Here is a 21,294-nt window from a genome sequence, read left to right as displayed (position 1 = left end):
TGATATCTTCAATTCTCTAATTTTGGTGAATATTTTTGTAATTTTTGGTAAAAAGTGATATTTTCCACTTCTTGTTAAAAACCGCAAGTCCAATTGCTTTGATATTACATATATAGGTATTACATGTGGACCTCTCTCAGATTTGTTCATTTTGTGATGGTATCTTCAATTATCTAATTTTGATGAATATTTACGTCATTTTTGGTAAAAAGTGATATTTTTGAATTATTGTTGAAAACAGCAAGTCTGATTGCTTTGATACTATACCGTACATATTGTTCATTTTCTAATGATATCTTCAGTTCTTGAATTGAAATGTGTCTTGCTAACAGCGGAGCTATCTCAGCCGAGAGGCTGCTTGTTTAACCATTTGCATAGGAATCAATTACTATATAATCTAAATTTTACTGTTTGGTGAATTTGCGGTTATCCATAAAATGTGAAAATGTAAAAACAACAATAAAAATGATTGTTTTACTTTCAATTGAGTGAATTTTAGCGTGAAACCTGGAAATACATGTACATGTTTTAGCAGTATTATTATATACTTATATTTTATAAATGGTTAAGTATTATATAATTTGTTAAATAAATGAATAAATAAATATATATATTTATATAAGAGCGTTTAGTGAATTTTATTTTTTGTTACTTCAAACACATGCCAGCTGGCTTATCTTAATCTGATCATAATCCCGTCATAATCGAGGCCAAGTCAAGTACATCCATTTAACATCAAGTTCAGAGTTATGAAACATGTTTTTTTGACTTAATATTTCATACAGTCATTGGATGTTTCAACCAGTAATTAAACTGCCATTTCAAGTTTTTTAAGTGTTGTAATGTCAAGCCTTTGTGTTGCATTGTGTATACCCAGTCAAACTTTAAATGTGATAAAAGTTTCTAATTTTGTTGAGTTTGCACTATACATAACTGCTGTACATTTTCAATTTTATTTTTGTCTTGTTCTATCAACACTACACTGATATACATATTTTGTATCTTCTGTTTGACCTTTTCATGACACCTTCCCATGAGGTCAAGACCTCCACCAAGGAAACCGTTTACTTATGTCGAGATGACCTACTGTAAAATAATTTATTTTCGCTTGGAATTAATTTTTCACTATTTTTGAAGGAATGATTCAGTGAAAATAAAATCCAGCGAATATACCTTTTTTCCTATATTTTTCATTAAATTGATCAGAAATCAGTGAAAATAAATTTCATTCAAAACACCCAAATATTTTTTTCAGCGAAAATTAATTCCAGCTAAAATAAAGTATTTTTCAGTATAGGATGTCAATGGATGAGTGTGACCAATGTTGTACAAAAGACAACTATGCCTGAATGTGAAGTGGCTTCTCATTTGCATTCAAATAAATTCCTACAAATTGATTGACTACCAACCATAGATTCAAAACAATACTAGCCATGGATGTTGTAAAACGCACACATCACACATAATTAAGTTGGATCGTCTCTAGATGGCGCTACTCGTGAGATAAGACGGGAGGACACTTTTTCATTAATTTTAATAAGATTGCTCCATTTCAACCATAGCTCCCAATGATTTTCCATTGTATGTTGAACATAGCATTCTGCTATGTAGTTGTATCAGCAGTTCAGCAACTTATTGCAAAACAATAATACCAAGTAATTACCTTGTATTGTCAATCGATGATCACATTAATGAACACAACCTTTTGAATTCAATACCACATGATTTATTTCACATCATTAACAGCATAAAACTCAATAATCATTCCTATTAAAGATAAAGATTAAACTGTTTTCCTTAATAAAACAAAAATTTTCAGTATCTACATCGCATTATAGATTAAAAAAAATATGAAACTTTAAGGCTGAGAAAAAAATATCTCTGTTTCTCGTTTCTCGCCTTGGACGTTTTTTTTGCTTCTAAAGCATTCCAAAATGCGCATTTTAGCTCAGTCTCCAAAAAAAAAATTACCTTGCGATTTAAAAATTTCCATGAAACGAGAAACAGAGAATTTTTTTTCTCTGGCCTAAAAGTTAATGGCAAGGATTCTTGAAATAATATAAATATTTAATAGTTATTTGTACTGTTTCTAAATGGACGTATAATACTGCTTGGCAACCTTGATCATACAGATTAACTCCTAAACTGTACCTACCGGTACTTTTATTTCACCTACCAAACCTATTTAATTTGCTCAATTCTGTCTGTTATCATCATTTATCAAGTTTTATATTTCTCATTGTTAACCTTTAAACTAGCTACAAATCATAACGAGTTTGTATTTCAGGTAACTTATAAATGGGTATATATCTGATTTGTTCGTTTATGTATTGTTCCATTTTTGGCTCACACTGTTATATCTAATCTTTCGCAACAGAATTCCAATACAATATAATACTAGAACAAAGTTACTTATAACAAGACATAAATATCACAGTTCCTGTTATTTAATTATAAAATACTCATGTTAAAATAATACATGGAACATCTGCAAACAATTGGATTAATATGTACGCTACTTTCATTGACCCGGGTCCAAAATCATAAGTGCAAACAAACTATGTCTCGTACATGCTCAAGAAACTGCATTCATAAATCTGAGTAAACCTTGATGTACCTTTAATAACAACTAGGCTTCTTTGTTAATTCAGGTCTTTGTATATTACCAGGATCTGGGTTTGTTTCATTATCAGTACTATAATGCTTGACTAACCAATACAACTATAATCTGGTATCCATGTTAGAAGAATCAAACCCCGAAAACGACAAAGAAATGTTCATAAAATGCGATTTTCACAAAATGCGCGTTAAATCAGCTACACCTTTGTATTGTTGATTACCAGCATCAACATTTGAAGTCGCTGCTTATACAAATACCTCACTATTCCCCTTATCTGTTGGTTGGTCAGCTACATCTGTAAAAGACATACCATCATCATCTGACAAAATATCATTAACATCATCAAGTTGAGGTGGAAGTATCAAGAATTCATCTAGAGGGTTGACATTTATGTCCATGGAATCATCAATACTAGGCCTGCATTGTACATCTGACATGGTGTTCTTCTGATTTGGGTTACATGGCATAACATTAATGGGAACTGTCTCGGTATGTATACTGTCATTTTTGTGTTGATCAGAAATGGAACAATCTGTCTGTTTTCTTCCAGGCAGGTGTGGTGTAACTGTATCTTGACTCAACCGGTACTCATCGGCTGGTGATTGTTTATTTTCACTGACACATTTCCATTGAGGCTTCTCACAGCTAGTTGAACAATCTGGTTGTTTTTTTCCAGATTGGTCTGTCATATCTGTACATTGACTCAAGCCATACTCATCAGCTGGTGATAGTTTACTTTCACTTAATGAAAAACTATCATCTTGGAAGTATAGAATGTCAGATAACCCCAGATGAGTAAATTTCTGTTTTCTTCCAGGCAGGTGTGGTGTCACTGTATCTTGACTCAACCTGTAATCATCGGCTGGTGATTGTTTATTTTCACTGACACATTTCCATTGAGGCTTCTCACAGGTAGTTGAACAATCTGGTTGTTTTCCTCCAGGTAGGTCTGTCATCTCTGGACCTTGACTTAAGTCACACTGGTCTGCTGGTGATTGTTTATTTTCACTGTCACTATTCCATCGAGGCTTCTCACAGCTAGTTGAACAATCTGTGTTTTTTTTTCCAGGTTGGTCTGTCATATCTGTACATTGACTCATGCCATACTCAGCTGGTGATAGTTCACTTTCACTTAATGAAGAACTATCATCTTGAAAGTATAGAATGTCAGATAACCCCAGATGAGTAAATCTCTGATCTTCACATAACTCTGAGTTGAGTGTTTCAGATCCTGCCTTGATTTCACTGAGGTCTTCAACTTGAGAGTCATCGATACTGAACGGTTTTCCGGCTGGGTGAAGAAGTGTGTCTGACAGCTGGAGGAAAGGTGTACTCGTTTTGATCTCTACACATGATATATCAGGATGACAATCAGCAGTGGTTTGTTTGTTTGGGCCAAGCACAATTGAGCCATCATCAGTTCCTGTCATTCTACTGTAATTATTTGACTCATTTGAAGGTGTCCCGCTCAATGTGTTGGGTGAGTTACATCCATTATCTGATTCGGTTCCGCCAGAATGTTCATTCTCGATATTTGGTGTATCCTGAACTTCATCACCAATGTTTCCAAGAGAAATATTCAAAAAATTGCTCAAATTATTCTCATCTTCATCTGAACTAATGCTAGATGTACATGAGTTTGCACGCAATTTGCTATAGGATGGAATACCATTTGATGACTCAGCATTTGATCGCTCTGATTGTTGCTCTTGTCTATGGATGTAATTGTCAGTATCCAGTGAGGGCTGTGAAGGCCCTGCTGGTATAACTGCCTCTTCTATTCCAGCTGCTGCCATCTGACCATCAGGTCCAAGTTCAATACCGTTATTTCCATTTACTGAATTAAGACTATTTGATGGAGACTCAGATAAGCTTGACGATGTTGATGTTGAAGTTTTTACATTTGTTGCATCAGTGATTGGAAGTACTACATCGTATTCTTCAATTATGATATCAGGATTTACATTACTTTGACAATCCTCCATGTTGAAATTGTTTTTCTGCAATTTAACAAGTTAGATGTTGGCAGTGCAAATAATACTGGTACTAATAATCAGAATGTAAATACAATAAACTGTTGAAATATCTTATTCAAAACAACACTGCTCGCAAAAAATTGCCTTAGAGGGTATCTTGTATACAGCTAACAAATTAAGTGTTACTATGCTTCAAAATACTGTAAGTAGACATGGTAATTGGTTATATGGTGATAATATTTCAAGGAATAAATTGTTAAACATGTACCATATTCTATTCATACAGGGCCATTTATTGATGTTATAGATTATCTATGAATATCAATGAATTACCTTTCCTGTTCATAGATCTATTAAATAAAATAATTGATATGCATAATTGAATTATTCGAAATTGGTGAAAATGTCAGGAATCTGACCATTAGGGTACAGCCCTGGTGTAGCGTGCTTAAACAAACACAGCAAATGTATATCTCTGCATCTATGGATACTAGATATATATACATAATTGATATACCTTCACTTACCATATAGTCTTGCCATACATTTCGTGTTAGTGGACTGGAAACAAATGCTTTAATCTGAGCACGTTTTTCATAGTAAACACATACAGCTAGCATAATTAATACTGTTAATACCAATATCACAGCAATTATTATATATATAATGACTGTATTCATGCCTAAACAAATAAAAAAACAATTTATTAATACACATGGAATACAATTATCTATTTAAATAAAACTTTTACATTTATTTGAATTGTTAATTGGACCCATATTGTTCATTGGGACCATCATTTGCCATGACTCTTAACACATTAATTACCTTGATTATGTTATGGCAGGTGGAATTTTATTTAGTGAAAGTACTCTAAAATTTGACACAGTTAGGTCTGAAAGATTTAGTAAATAATTTTTTTTTTATTTAACACTAATTTGGATCAGTAGCGGTATATATGACATCTTGTAATGTTTTACTGAATACATTTGCAGTTTTAATTAGGGGTTCAAACCAGCAGGATATTTTGACCATACGTACGGCCATTGCTGACTAATTACAATAAAGTTTGAGAATCTTTTTGTGCACCATTTTCAAGAAGTAGTTTTATACTGATGTCACAACATTGATTACCCTAACAAATCTATCCATAGTCCAGAGTGATTGACTTCCCACAAGTCCATCTATGGATATTTCTATACAGGGTTATTGGTTTCCCAATATCTTTCAACTAATATTTCATTCATAGACAGTGTGGGTCTGGGCTGCTGATTAACCAGAAGGTCTACAACTAATAGTGTAGTCTATGGTGATTCTACCAACTAGTATTCAATATACAGTACTCATTCCGCCCAACCTCCCGCTTTTATCGCTTTTTTTCCGACCGCTTATCGCTTAATTTCCGACCGCTCGCTGCTTTCCGACCGGAAACCGACCGCTTTTTTTCCGCTCGCTCGCGTTCGCTTTTGTTCTCTCGCTCGCTCGCTCGCTTTTGTTCGCTCGCTCGCTCCTGCTATGACTGGCTTCAGAAACACCGTCCGCTTGCCAACCGACTGCTGGAGTAACAATGATCGTACATTATATGTATAAACTTAAGTTTTTATTCGTAATAAATTTAGGTTTTAATGACGATTCAAAATACAACGCCTACTGCTTCTCTGTTTTGGAAAAAAGACGCCTTCAAATCACTTGACACATTGTAACGTTTGCTACGCAAGTCGAACTGTGACCTGTATTTACATATTTACGTCCTGGTGTGTGTAGTTCAAGCAGCTATATAACTGGTCAATCGCGATATTATTGAGTACTAGTATTTGTGTGTTGTGTGTGTGTGTTTCTGTGTGATTTTGACTAAATTTATTCCGAACGGCGCTCAAAATAATTTGACACTTTGTTATTTGCGAACGCAACTCACACTATGACTCTTACTCAATTTGCACAAGTAATACGAATGCTGTAGTTCAGAACATCTATTGGTTAACTTTTGATCGTGTCTGGGTGCGCAAAACAAAACTGCACATATAATTATCGCATAGCTGAATTTCTACAAATCAATTGGACTTAAACTACTAGTATAATGACTGTGACGATTAATCGCTTGTCTGATTACATGTGACGACGAATTATTGGATTGGCAGCAGCCGGACGAAAAATGAAAGAGATCTCGGAACGGTTAATTTGTTGAGGAAAACAAAACAAACGCAGCCAGTGATACATTTTGAAAACAAAAATACAAAATAAACGCAATCAGAGGCGCCGACCACGCGCGTTGAAAATAAATAAAACATCTGTTTTAGTATGTTGTGACAGTCTCACCAAACTCTTTTACTCGCGCAATATAATTATGTTATTTCCCAAAGCACTTATATTTAATACATTGACGAAAAACACCGCAAGAAAAATGTAAATCAGACTTATAATTACTAGTAACTCTACTCGAACGCAATGTTGATCACTGTAAAAGTGGATAAATTCGAACCGTCATCAAATTAAAAATTCAAGCGATCTCGTTGAATGTCAAAAATAAACTCGATGTTTAGAAAGACAAAAACAACAACATATTAGAGTGCAAAAAAGCTAGCAGCAAAGAACGAGAAGTGCATGTGGGAAAGCGATGAGTGAATTCGAGAAAAATTATGCTGATGTGAGAACAAGCCATATACCCGCGGAGTACTCGCTAAAACATCGAGAAAATGTGCCATTTCAAAGAGCACCCTTACAAATAATGTCTGCGATTGTGTGAACATGATAACGTGCAAACAAGGAACAGAGCTCGTGGTCCACCAAGGAAACTTAGCGATGACGCAGTTTTAGATGTATACGGCTGTTGAAAACAGAGACTCCTTCGATCTCATATAAGCAGGTTCACGTGGATGTATCATTTTCAACTTTTACCAACAACGCTATGATAATAAAGACATTGTGAAATTATTTTGTTTTTATGTAGAAAAATACAGTAATTTTACCAAGTAAAATCATATTTATTAAAATTGTTGTTCATACATGAGTTGTCGAACACACTACATAGTTTGTAATTTCATCCAGCTCCTTTCAGTCACGATTCAAGACAAATAAAAGGCACAAATATAGATAATATAGCAAATTATTTTTTTCTGTAATATTCGTGTGTAATCAGTAATTATGAAAAAAATTATGGGTACATATGGAATACATTTCGTTATGAATTATTCTTAATATCAATTTCTAAATTATCTTGTCAAAATCAGTTTTTTTTTCAGGGTTTCTCCCCCAAAACGAAAGAATTTCATAATGTCGGGAACGAGAAGTTTTTTTTTTTTTTGTTATTATTATTATTTATTGGGAACGGAAAGTCTTTATCGCAGTGCTTCGCCTCGGTTGACAATGAGCTCTTCGGATCGCCTCTGTTGGGGTGAACATTTGTATTATTATACTGAATAAATCTTAGAATAGAAATGGTGGCACTCAATCATGGCAATCTTCCAGGTCATCGTTAGAAAGATTTTCGGAGGCAAATTTAATCTTGAAGGATTGCAGGAAATTGACCCTTAACGATTCATATTTATGAATTAATCGGGATTCAGGTACCATAGTGTTTGTAACAGAAAAAAAAAGGTTTTCGCGGGGGATTTTTCATGCAAACATTGTGAATGGTTCCCCGACACTGATTCCTTTTTAACTTTCAATTTTTCTAAGACGCGGCAAACCCTGCTCATGACCGGAGACGTCGTCGAGATGCAGGTGCGATTCCTCTTAGCAACGCGTTCTATTTATTTCCAAAGCGTGTGGTCGGCGCCTTTGATTGCGTTTATTTTGTTTTTTTTTATTCACGTAATCTATCACTGGCAGCGTTTGTTTTGTCGCGTCTCACAACTTAATGTCCAAGCTGACTTTGTTTTGGCTGTAAGTGAACTACGTACAGCTCATGAAAGTATTTCGCCCAGAGTTCGCAAAAAACGGAATACCCTGCAAACTTTGAATCCTTTATTTTATAACGAGACATTGGGCGCAAAAATAAAAACCATAATTGTAATTCAACAAGTTTATGTAACGTGTTAGTCCGCTTGCCAGCCGCCTAGTTAAAAAACGCGATCTCCATTGATGTCGGCTTCGACAACTTCGGACAAGTAAGATGGGCGCTGGCCGACATTACATTTGCAAGTATTGTATTTGTTTGACAAATTTTACACTGCTGTCATTCTATAACAATCGATTGGTCGTTTTTTTTTCAGTCTTACTATTCCTGCAGATATTCTTCAATTGTTATAGGTGCCATAGATTTACATATCTACAACTTGACCCGTGTTAAACCCAAACCATGCGTGCATGACAACCGTCACCCTATACACGGTTACTCAATGAATACCATACTCTACAGTAGACATTTTTAGCTCTCCACCAAAAATTGAATGGTTTTATTTCATATTAGTTGTGTCTGTGTCAGTGTCGTATTTGATTTCACATGTTTGGTTCGATCTTGTTTATGGTGGACATTATTGCTACGCGTATGTATTATTACCAATTCTATATGGCCGTGTGATCCACCGTATTTTTTCAACGGTCGTTCTATAAATTTTTGATTGTATTTATTCTTATTTTAACATCATAAAAACAAAAATGACACACTTGTACATGAAACAGTAGGTAATGAACTGTAAATGCGGGCGGTTGCTCTGTCAGGCGAGCGAGCGAGCGAGCGATTGCGCGAGCGGATACTTCCGGATTTGCGCGGTCGAAAAAAAAGCGGAAATTGCGCGGTCGAATTGAACAAAGCGAGCGAAAAAAAAGCGATCGAAATCCGGAAGCGGGCGGGAGGCTGGGCGAAATGAGTACTGTATGGACGTTGCAGTCCAGGGCAATTGATTCAATTCAAGTTCTTTCATTCATGGATATCTCAATCAAGGAGGACATATACCGTACAACTAATATTATACATGAACATTCCCATCCATTGAAGTTATTCAACAATTCCACCCATGCACATGTATTATCGGATGATTGGTTCCCTACTAGTCTTTCAACATTTCTATGATTTCTAGATTAATTTATCAAAAGTCCTTCTAGAATTATTTCATTAACGGATATTGCAATACAGGACGATTGGTGCACTATAATTCTTGAAGGAATTGCACAAATGAACATTGCAAACGACGGCGATTGATTTTCAAGAAGTCTTTCAACAATTTCATTGTTGACATTTCAATCTAGAATGATTTATTCCAACAGTATTCCAACAGTTTCATTTATATACTAGATTTTTTGAAAGTTTTACAATGATTAAATTCATAACCACTGAATTCTAGAGTTATTGCTACCCTACAAAACACTCAATCATGAACATTGCAACCTTAACTAATTTATAGTCTGTCAACAATTCAAAACATGGACATTGATCAATTCTCTATCAGTGGAAACAAATTCAATCATGGTCACTATTCTATATGCCGAGTCTTTCAACAATTCATAAATTGGCAGTGAAATACACACTGATTTTTGATAATTGACTTTGTAACACAATAAACCTGCTGAGGCGAGGCTACCCTGGTTCAATACTGGTGGAAACATAAAGGATAGAGTTGGTTATTGCTGAAAAGATGGGGTCAATTGATGTTAGTAAAATTAAAATGTTATTGTCATATTATTTGATAGAAAGAGACAAATGCAAACATAAAGCAGAAGAAGTAACTGGAAATATCATTGAAGTACAGTCACCAAAATTTGGATTGTCGATGGAATGCACATCGTTAATATATTGGATTTGAACTAAATTCTGTGGTAATTCAGCTTTACACGAATGAAGAAATAAACCAGCAAAGGTGAAAAAATTGTTTGAATTGGAATGCCTATATGTTGTTGACAAAAGGTCCAAACTCAAAAATGTTGTAAATAAGAAGAATGTTTATGATAATTACTGAACGGTACCCAAACACTGCTCAATTGTTACCTGAATATATCACTGCAGACACGTATATACTATAGTATACATACCTGGAATGTTTATCCCAGTTACTGCATGGTACCCCAAGCATTGATGAATTGTAATCTGAATATATCACTGCAGGCACATATACACTATAGTATACATACCTGGGATGTTTATCCCAGTTACTGCATGGTACCCCAAGCACTGATGAATTGTAATCTGAATATATCACTGCAGGCACATATACACTATAGTATACATACCTGGAATGTTTATCCCAATTACTGCATGGTATCCCAAACACTGATGAATTGTAATCTGAATATATCACTGCAGGCACATATACACTATAGTATACATACCTGGAATGTTTATCCCAGTTACTGCATGGTACCCCAAGCACTGATGAATTGTAATCTGAATATATCACTGCAGGCACATATACACTATAGTATACATACCTGGAATGTTTATCCCAATTACTGCATGGTATCCCAAACACTGATGAATTGTAATCTGAATATATCACTGCAGACACATATATAGTATAGTATACATACCTGGGATGTTTATCCCAATTACTGCATGGTATCAAATCACTGATGAATTGTAATCTGAATATATCACTGCAGACACATGTAGTATGGTATAGTATACATAGCTGGAATGTTTATCCCAGTTACTACATGGTACCCAAACACTGATGAATTGTAAACTGAATATATCACTGCAGACACATATATACTATAGTATACATACCTGGAATGTTTATACCAGTTACTGCATGGTACCCAAACACTGATGAATTGTAAACTGAATATATCACTGCAGACACATATATGGTATAGTATACACACATGGAATGTTTATCCCAGCTACTGCATGGTACCCAAACACTGATGAATTGTAATCTGAATATATCACTGCAGACACATATATACTATAGTATACATACCTGAAATGTTTATCCCAATTACTGCATGGTATCCCAAACACTGATGAATTGTAATCTGAATATATCACTGCAGACATATATATACTTTCGTATACATACCTGAAATGTTTATCCCAATTACTGCATGGTACCCAAACACTGATGAATTGTAATCTGAATATATCACTGCAGACACATATATACTATAGTATACATACCTGAAATGTTTATCCCAATTACTGCATGGTATCCCAAACACTGGTGAATTGTAATCTGAATATATCACTGCAGACACATATATACTATAGTATACATACCTGGAATGTTTATCCCAATTTCTGCATGGTACCCAAACACTGATGAATTGTAATCTGAATATATCACTGCAGACATATATATAATATACTATACATACCTGGAACGTTTATACCAGTTACTGCATGGTACCCAAACACTGATGAATTGTAATCTGAATATATCACTGCAGACACATATATAGTATACTATACATACCTGGAATGTCTATCTCAGTTACTGCATGGTACTCAAGCACTGATGAATTGTAATCTGAATATATCACTGCAGACACATATATAGTATACTATACATACCTGGAATGTTTATACCAGTTACTGCATGGTACCCAAACACTGATGAATTGTAATCTGAATATATCACTGCAGACACATATATAGTATACTATACATACCTGGAATGTTTATACCAGTTACTGCATGGTAGCCAAACACTGATGAATTGTAATCTGAATATGTCACTGCAGACACATATATAGTATACTATACATACCTGGAATGTCTGTCTCAGTTACTGCATGGTACCCAAGCACTGATGAATTGTAATCTGAATATATCACTGCAGACACATATATAGTATACTATACATACATATCTGGAATGTTTATACCAGTTACTGCATGGTACCCAAACACTGATGAATTGTAATCTGAATATATCACTGCAGACACATATATAGTATACTATACATACCTGGAATGTTTATACCAGTTACTGCATGGTAGCCAAACACTGATGAATTGTAATCTGAATATGTCACTGCAGACACATATATAGTATACTATACATACCTGGAATGTCTATCTCAGTTACTGCATGGTACCCAAGCACTGATGAATTGTAATCTGAATATATCACTGCAGACATATATATAGTATACTATACATACATATCTGGAATGTTTATACCAGTTACTGCATGGTACCCAAACACTGATGAATTGTAATCTGAATATATCACTGCAGACACATATATAGTATACTATACATACCTAGAATGTTTATACCAGTTACTGCATGAGAACCATTCACAGATGAATTGTAATCTGAATATATCTCTGCTGACACGTATATAGTGTAATACGAATCTGGTACATCCGTGATATGTATATGGAGGTCATCACGAACAAACGTTTTCCTGGATAACCGACCATTGTCACACTTTACGTTGTACCCAGTTATGCATTCATCATTATCAGGTGGCAGCCATGATACATTGAATGAGTTCTCCGATGTTTGTTCTGCCCAGATCTCACTGGGAGGATCCAACGCTATTATGAAAATAATATACATTTACATGACACAGAAAGAAAGATTACAATATTGTTTTAATTAGTGTTTGAATAATACATTTTCTTGGCAATGAACCAAAAACAGTAAACATACCCACTGTATCGGGTTCTAAAACGTACGGTGCACTCTCATGCTTCGTACACCCAGCACTAGTACAGACACTGACTGTGATATAATACTGTTCCCACCTATATAGACCAGTAAGCAGTGTAGACGTGGCACTGACATCTGTAATGATCTGCATTTGTAGAGTGGTATCACTGTAGCTATAATGTACTTCATAGTGTGTTAACACTCCATTATGATCTTCCTCGTCTATGGGCTGCAATGGAATCACAATGAAGGTAGTTGGAATGCGAATTACCTACTGACAACTGAAACGAAAGCTAACCAAGTTTTAGTGGTGGGCATTATTTTATTAATCGAGACAAAATCTCCAGTTATGTTTTAATGATACAAATTTCCACAACATTTTGACACCTGAAACTTTCACTGAATGATTCTTGAGATTGAGATATGACGCCAACAATAAACCACAAATACATACACATGATCGCCGTGATCTTGTAAAATCGGGAAAAACACAAAATTTGTTATGGTTCTCTCCCGTCATTACGCTCATTATTCCATAATATCATAATTACATTGGTGTGGGAAACGGGGAAAGCGATGATATGAAAGAACACTATGTAAGGGACAAAACACGTCTTATGGCTCTCAATGAGATTTCGGCGGCCATTTGTGTTTTTATTGATGTTCTAATTTCAAAAAAAAAAACAAGACTTACAATCCAATTGATTGTCACGTTTCTCATATCAGGAGATTCCTCACAAACAGGTGGTTGAACTTCTACTATAGTTATGTCTACTCCCTTACTCGGTGCTGCAATATATTAGATACAGAATATTTACAGACTGTCTTGCTATCATGGTAATGTCGTCGTATATGCGTGCGTGCGTGCAAAGGTGTGTTTGTTAGTGTGGGCCCACGATTTTTTCTTTAATGAGCTACACTAATGACATTGAACAACACACATATGTCACATTGTTACTGTGTTCATTGTATGATATGTTTGACATAACTATTTTTTGAATGAATGAATGAATGCATAAATGAATACATTAATGATTGAATACCAAACGTATTTTTATGGTAAATATGAATCCATTAAAATACATTGGGTATTTCGGTCTCATCCCACCCAATTGTTAAGAATCAGTTATAACCAAATTATTTATTAACAGCAGAAAGTCATTGTTGTTAAAATAAAAAAAAAAATTATTATCAGAGCAAATTACACATATGATGTACTACATCTATCATAATACTATTGTGATGACCTTACCTGCTTCGTCGGTAGGGACAACCAGGTTTATAGGAATGCCATAGTTTCCATTAGTCTTCCCTTGTATTTTTATGTCATAATACGTCCATGGCTCTAGGAAGTCTTGTAAAAGCACATACGTCTTAGTTTCTGTACTGCCATGTTGCTAAAAATAAAATATTATGGGTTACAATACATTCAAATGTTGTAAATATACAAACATAATCACAAAGTCGTGCGAAACAAAACAATGCACTTTCTACAATATGTAATATTACATAAAATATTAAAAACTGTTCTATACTCACACACAAGTCTGTGTAATTTGTTTTGCAATATGTATAATTATAATAGACACTCATGATATCACTGACTAGTTTGGGTTCCCCGGTGAATATATTGGTGTACGGTGTCTCCGGTGCCTTCCATGACAAGTATATCTGATCGCTGCCAGCAGTGATGTTTGTTATATTAGGAGGTCCCATGATACCTAATAAAAAAGATGTTAGTGAGTCGGAAACTAATACCATTATACTGTATGTAATTTATTTTATATTTCACATAGCTGTGTCGAACCTTGACAATCAGCTATTGTTTACATATTATTCAACTGCAAACTACTCTTCTTGAAAAAAAAGGCGTGGACACATGGCATAATGTGATAAGTTTCGACACAGATGGTATTTAAAATTCACTTCTAGCAGATGGCAATAGTAATGGTAGCCCACTTATTATGAAACATTATTTTTGTTTTTATTTCCTAATATATTACAGAGATTTTCCGCAAACTATTTTGAGTAAAAGTAATGACAATGAATAAGCGCCATTTTCAAGCTCATGTATTGTATATTGTGTGCTATCTATATATAGACTATTTTCATGAGTGATTTAAATATTCTGCAAGCGAAATATATACAGATAACACATTTTATTAAAGGGGATGCCATTTCCATTCTTGTCCTTCCCCCGCCCGGCCTAATAATCAAGAAATGATTCACTCTATACAATATATTCCCTGTCTGCATAAACTGAAATTTGCATACATCTGTTCGTGATTTTTTTGCTCATAAACAAGTATTGATACACTATTCTTATACGTATTGCCCAAAGTGACGAAGCACTTTTAATCAAATCAGGTGAAAGATATGCCGTTCACATTCTGGTCCTTGTTCGTTCTATACACGTCCCATAATAAAACATATTGTTTTTAAGAGATTTGTTATATTCTAAAGCTAACAAAGGACTTCACACCCAAACACAGTGATTCTATTTCAACGGCATTACTTACACCCACCACGGTTCTTTTTTAGTAACCGTGCACCCACCTATGTCGCGTTGACGTCACTAAAGCGCTTTGCCACTAGAGGGCGCAACCTCTTACAAATTTGTATTGCGTAAATTTTTCAAGACTAATCTTACCATCGTAATATGGACAAACTACTACAGATGCCGACCACGTACTCCCTGGCTGATCACCGGGTGAACGCCATGCCTGTATTTGGGAATGCCAGTTACCAAAATAAGGTTCAAAATCGGCGCCAAAGTTACACATTTGCGACACCGTATTCAAACAGTCATTGTTAACCATCCAATCATCACCATGGAACAATCGCTGCTGTCTGAAAGCAAGAAAGAAAAGCTATGTATAGCGTAGATGCTTACCAGATTGTCTTGGAACTGTAAACACAGGAGGCGTTAGATCACTTGTACTGTTAAACTGTACGCTTGTACACTGAATGACTGAACACCACCAACTTTCATAATTCTTAAAGTCAGCACCGAAATTACACACAGTAGTCTTAATGTTTGTGCATTCAGGCTTTTCGAGATAAGGACCGTCGCCACATCTGTAAGTAGATTAGATCATGCAATTTGCCATGCTATAATTACATGCTAATTACATGCAAACTTTTGGATATGTCGTTGTACGTGCATGTTAGTAATACATCTGCTGGTAATGAAACAAATATATACGCGGTCACAGTTGATCACAGTGTGACGAACCACTGGTGAACGCGGCATCTACTGACCATTTTAGTAGTCGCAAGAGCGAAAATATGTGGAATCAATTTCCAGCGCGGACGATCAATTTTTGCGTCGTTGGGGTATAATGATAACCCAGAAAACAGTGAAGAGGTTTGGATGAAGGCGACCAGTTGCAGAAACATTGACATATGATAAAAACCTCACCATAGCTGGTAGTAACTGCGAAATTTAGGCATGTACAAGAGTAACTGTGGGATGCTGCAGTAGTGTGCCCCTAATCGATATACTATTGATTTAACCAATTAAATGAAAGTATTGTTTACACAAGAACTAGTTTTAATTAATTACGTGGTTAATTAGTGTATAAATGCGGCGAGTAATGCTTTTGCCTACATTTATCAAGTGCCATTTTTGTTGTGTGTAACAATTGGTACACTGTCGGTTATTTGCGGTTATTGTGGCGTTCTTGGATTATTACAGAGAGTCAGAGGAATTTACTCCACTTATTGCGGTCTCTTTAATCACTTTGATGAATAACTGAATTCACAGACTGTCTTTGAGCTATACGATCCAGAGCTCCAGAACGGACAGTTCTATTGACACTAAGGTATACTTGAATTGAATACCGTGCCCTCTTGCTGATTTAGTGACGAGAAAGACAGACACAGTCTCAATTGAATACCGTGCCCCAGACTCTTGCTGACATGGTGACGAGAAAGACATTGACTTTTGACATAATAACTGACTGGCGTTAGCGAGGTGAGCTGCCATATACACTTAAACACGTTAAACACTTGTAGTGGATGCGCGTTCGAGGGAGCCTTGTACCGAGTAATGCTCATTGAGCAACACACACATACGCGAGTGTTGCGCGAGTCTATGGGAGGAACCATAGCTCTTCTGTGTCGATATAAATCCTGTCTGAAATATCATATTTAATAGCACCAAACATATCAGAAATGATTAAAATAACATCACAAAGACTAAAGACCGACACAAGAAGAGATATGGACCCACAGCTACACACATAGGTGCAGAAGACGATGACTTGAATAATCAATTCACCATGACATCAAAACGACAGCATTTGTGAGATAGGACAAGACGAAGACGTGACATCAAACACGGACATTCGTGAAAACACATTGTGGCGAGAGGACGCGAACACCACCCTAAAACGCCCGTTAAAAGACAAGAACCATACAACGTAACGTCGAGTGACTGCTACATTGTTTCTACTTGTGTGGTTGAAGGCGGGAGCTGTGAAAGTGTGTGTGATCGAATGGTGAACATGTTTGATAAAAGCTGTGACATGGACTTGTTTATTTGTTGATGTGTATTTGAATTTACTATATTGGAAAGTATTTTAGTTTGACATGAAAAAAATACATAGTTGGCAAATTACATGATTTAATCACATTCATACTAGTAGCAATACACATGTAATGTTCAGATCACACAGTTAGTAAGGCGTAGAAAAGCTTCTTTACTGAAGAATCACTGGTGGGTAAATATTGCACGAGAAAAGCCCAAAAGCTCAGTAGTTAGCTGACAATTGTATTTTTTGAATGATATAATATGCATAGGTTATCCTATTCTCTATTCTAATAGGCTGTCGCACTGTGACGTCATATGTATACATTTTTGCTGATAAACACAGGCTTGTAATCCACTGCAATAACGTTGACCTTGAATTGTTTTAGTAACTGGCACACACACATGGCAGTGGCGGTGGCACGGGTGCGAGTTGCCCCCTCGAAAAAATGTTGGGGGTGACCACTCCAAAATCAAGCTCAAACCTTTTGTGTCAGCAAAATTTGCCCTTCAAAATGCAGGAAATAGCGTTTCAGAAAGTCTATATTTAAAAATTTTAAGAGGAGCACGCCCAACCACCTCATATGGTCGCGGCTTCGGCGCAAGGTTGGTGAGCAGATCTCCCTTCATGCAAAATGTCATGCCTCTGCATGATCAAGTACAAATGACCGATTTCTGCAATCAAGTAACTGTTGCACCGTACAGTCCTCTAAACACCCACTACTCTACACGATGATAAGGTGAATAATTTATTTTCAAAAGTATTAAAATATGGATTCAAAAATGTGGGCGTGATTTCTAAAATATGGCCGTTGTTCCGTAATTCGAACAATTCGGCATCTCTATTTAAGACTTTATTGAGTGTTAGTACTCTGCTTGACTGTTGCTATTGGATTCAAAGTCAAAAATACTTTGTCAAAGATTTCTAATTATTCAGGATTATTTATTATAGAAAGCGTGTAAATATACTATTGTTAATATACCACTTTCCATGCACAGATTCTAACAAATATATCATGGATAATTATGACTCTTCATGACGACATATCTTTTAATAGCAACATATACTATTAATGACACCCAGCGATGGACCACAATACAATGGAAGTATTCCCAGGCTCATACCACTAACTATATAACAACAAAAGCAAAACAACAAAGCAGTTCCTAGTTTAACGGCACAATCAATACACTTCCATGATAATGATGATAGCAACATGCATATTTAAACAATAACAACAATGTTTTCTGTTTCAAGTGATGAAGTCGACATCTCTCTTTTCGCATCCAGAGAACCAAACGGCCAAAACTGCATATACTTACTCTTGGTATCTGACGGTATATAATACATCTTCAACATCGTATACGTTGGTCGGGCGATCCCACGTAAGTGTAGAATTCAAGTTCACTGTCACATATTTAATATTCGTTGGAATACCAATAACATCTATAACATCGGAAGGTAAAATAATTCTTATCATGGCACGTTCTTACAATAAGACTACATGTCATATAAATGTTTTAAAAAGGAAGGGGAGGGGGTTACCCAAAATAAGTATTGCCCTGGAACCTTAGTTGCTTTGATTGTTGTAATGTTTCGATTTTCATACCCAAATGCGGCATATGTCTAGATTTGTCATAAAATGCAATGTACAGTATTTGGTGTGTTTTGATTATAAATATCGATCATTGACATCCCCTCTTAACTAATGAAATAGTTGAAATTGAAGTAGGATTAATATAAAATGACATACTGGAAACTGTTATATGTCTCGGAATTCCATATTTTCCTTGTGTTTCACCCTGTAGTACAATTTCATAAGACATTACAGGTTCTATTGATTCCGTCAGAGTTACGTTGTTGTCTTCTCCCAAATACTGTTGCGTCTAGGATTGGAACAATATATTACATTCATAGTTTTATTGCTGCTTTGAAATTTAACATTTTCATAGTTCGCACCTTCTGATGATATGTAGACATATGTGATATTTAATAAATTTACCTTATTTTCAGTTTCACCAGTTTTCCAGTATGTAAGATTGTAATTAACTGTCATTACATCGTCCATTCGTAGATATCCACCATCAGAGTTACTGAATGGTGTCTCTGGTGCTAACCATTCTAAATAGATGTGATAGCTGTATGCAATTACTGTGGTAAACTCAGGGCGTCCGATGATACCTGTGTTAAATGTATAATTATCAACACGGTTCTGATTATTGGTATATGAATTAGTGACTTTAACATATCTGTTACCAAACATAGTATAATAGTAGCTTCACTAATGCCTGCTTGGCTACAGATATTGTTGACCTTAAACAATGCAGTAAGCACGTACAAGCACAAGCACAAGCACGTACACACATTTTACCCAACGCACTGGGGATTCATTTCACCAGCATTTTGGGCAACCATGTCTTTGTTATATTTTTCAATAACTTGTTTCATAATTTAGAACCAAATAGACATAATTCCCCATTGCCTAGAGGTCAGGATCAAAACGTTATCCACAATAGGTGATTTTCCGTACAATTGCGAGATCTCGCGAGATGCATGAAAGACGCGCGTCGAACGTCTGCGCAAAAGTCGAACGATTTGATTTTGAACTCGAATTTCTTTATTTCGTAACTCATATCGACCGGCCGATCTTCGACAGAGGAATATTGCTTTCGAATACCCTCACTTAATCGAAATTGCCTATCATCAAATGTGTACAGCACATTATTAAGCATAGAACTATCCCCCGAAATACTTTCGCTTTTGTCGAATCCCGAACGCGATGTTTGACGCCACTACGACGCTATGACCTTTGTTTGTCCTGTTTTTACGTTCGATTTCACGCATAACGCGTGATTCTCGCAGTGAACGGAAAATGGTCTATTTAGCTGATTTTGAGTTCAGAATATACGAGTGTTACTGTAACAGCGAGTTATAAATACACTACTTACCATCGCAGCATGGTTGTACTCTCTCAGGTTCTGTCCAATCACCAGCTTGGGATATATTATTCATTACCCTTATTTGGGCATGCCAGTATGCATAGATGTTATTAAAATCTGCACCAAAGTTACAAACTGTTTCTGTTATATTGTAGCACTCTGGTTTCTGTAACCATTCTTCACTCAGCTGAGACTCTCTACAAGAAGCAGTTTATGTTTTACTGAAGCAGACAATGCTTAAAACTATGATGGAGATTTCTAGATACTAGTAGTTACAGCTCAGTGTATACTCCTACACGTATGCCCTTCTCGAAATTGCGTAGGCCCACAAGTGACAATACATGTTTAATTTACCACCGCAATTTTGAAAGGCAAAACTCCACAATATGACGGACAAATTCCACAATTAGACAGCAAAACTGCATAAATTTGATGGCAAATTGTGGGCCACGGTACGAAATAGACGAAGACAGAACAGGACAAATTGTCATCACTTAACCAGTGTATTTAGTGGTCCAACATTTGTATTCGAACTATTTGAGATTTTTGTCAAATCGTATAACATTTTGTACTTTATGTACATTTTGTTGAATAGCACCTGAACTATGCTACATACTAAAGTTCATAACTGTTTCTTAACCTGATTTATCAGGGATTGGAATTAGCAATGTTAATCGCAGGCATTCATAATT

At 35.6% G+C, this 21,294-nt stretch overlaps 1 protein-coding gene and 1 long non-coding RNA gene across 2 annotated transcripts in view; one reads left to right on the top strand and one right to left on the bottom strand.

Annotated features, from left to right (window-relative positions):
• Positions 1 to 1,703: 1,703 nt before the first annotated feature.
• The window catches only part of LOC146739116 (uncharacterized), a 28,622-nt gene continuing 9,031 nt past the window's right edge, over positions 1,704 to 21,294 (bottom strand). Inside the window, exons 3-14 of the mRNA XM_085503353.1 lie at positions 20,612 to 20,799; positions 19,666 to 19,844; positions 19,417 to 19,549; positions 18,986 to 19,109; positions 15,782 to 15,981; positions 14,671 to 14,852; positions 14,384 to 14,528; positions 13,826 to 13,920; positions 13,132 to 13,360; positions 12,738 to 13,016; positions 5,124 to 5,278; positions 1,704 to 4,620 (exon numbers count right to left, since the gene is read on the bottom strand). Coding sequence (XP_085359479.1) covers positions 2,866 to 4,620; positions 5,124 to 5,278; positions 12,738 to 13,016; positions 13,132 to 13,360; positions 13,826 to 13,920; positions 14,384 to 14,528; positions 14,671 to 14,852; positions 15,782 to 15,981; positions 18,986 to 19,109; positions 19,417 to 19,549; positions 19,666 to 19,844; positions 20,612 to 20,799 — 3,664 coding nt within the window. The 3' untranslated portion in view covers positions 1,704 to 2,865. The remainder of the gene's footprint in view (positions 4,621 to 5,123; positions 5,279 to 12,737; positions 13,017 to 13,131; positions 13,361 to 13,825; positions 13,921 to 14,383; positions 14,529 to 14,670; positions 14,853 to 15,781; positions 15,982 to 18,985; positions 19,110 to 19,416; positions 19,550 to 19,665; positions 19,845 to 20,611; positions 20,800 to 21,294) is intronic.
• On the top strand, positions 3,923 to 10,400 carry LOC146739117 (uncharacterized). Its single transcript, XR_014930419.1, has 2 exons — positions 3,923 to 4,100; positions 10,225 to 10,400. It is a non-coding gene; the product is annotated as an uncharacterized LOC146739117 (long non-coding RNA).

This window comes from Saccoglossus kowalevskii, chromosome 9 (genome assembly GCF_978046115.1).
Source record: "Saccoglossus kowalevskii chromosome 9, keSacKowa6.1, whole genome shotgun sequence".
Taxonomy (NCBI): domain Eukaryota; kingdom Metazoa; phylum Hemichordata; class Enteropneusta; family Harrimaniidae; genus Saccoglossus; species Saccoglossus kowalevskii.
This window is presented reverse-complemented; position numbering and strand designations above follow the sequence as displayed.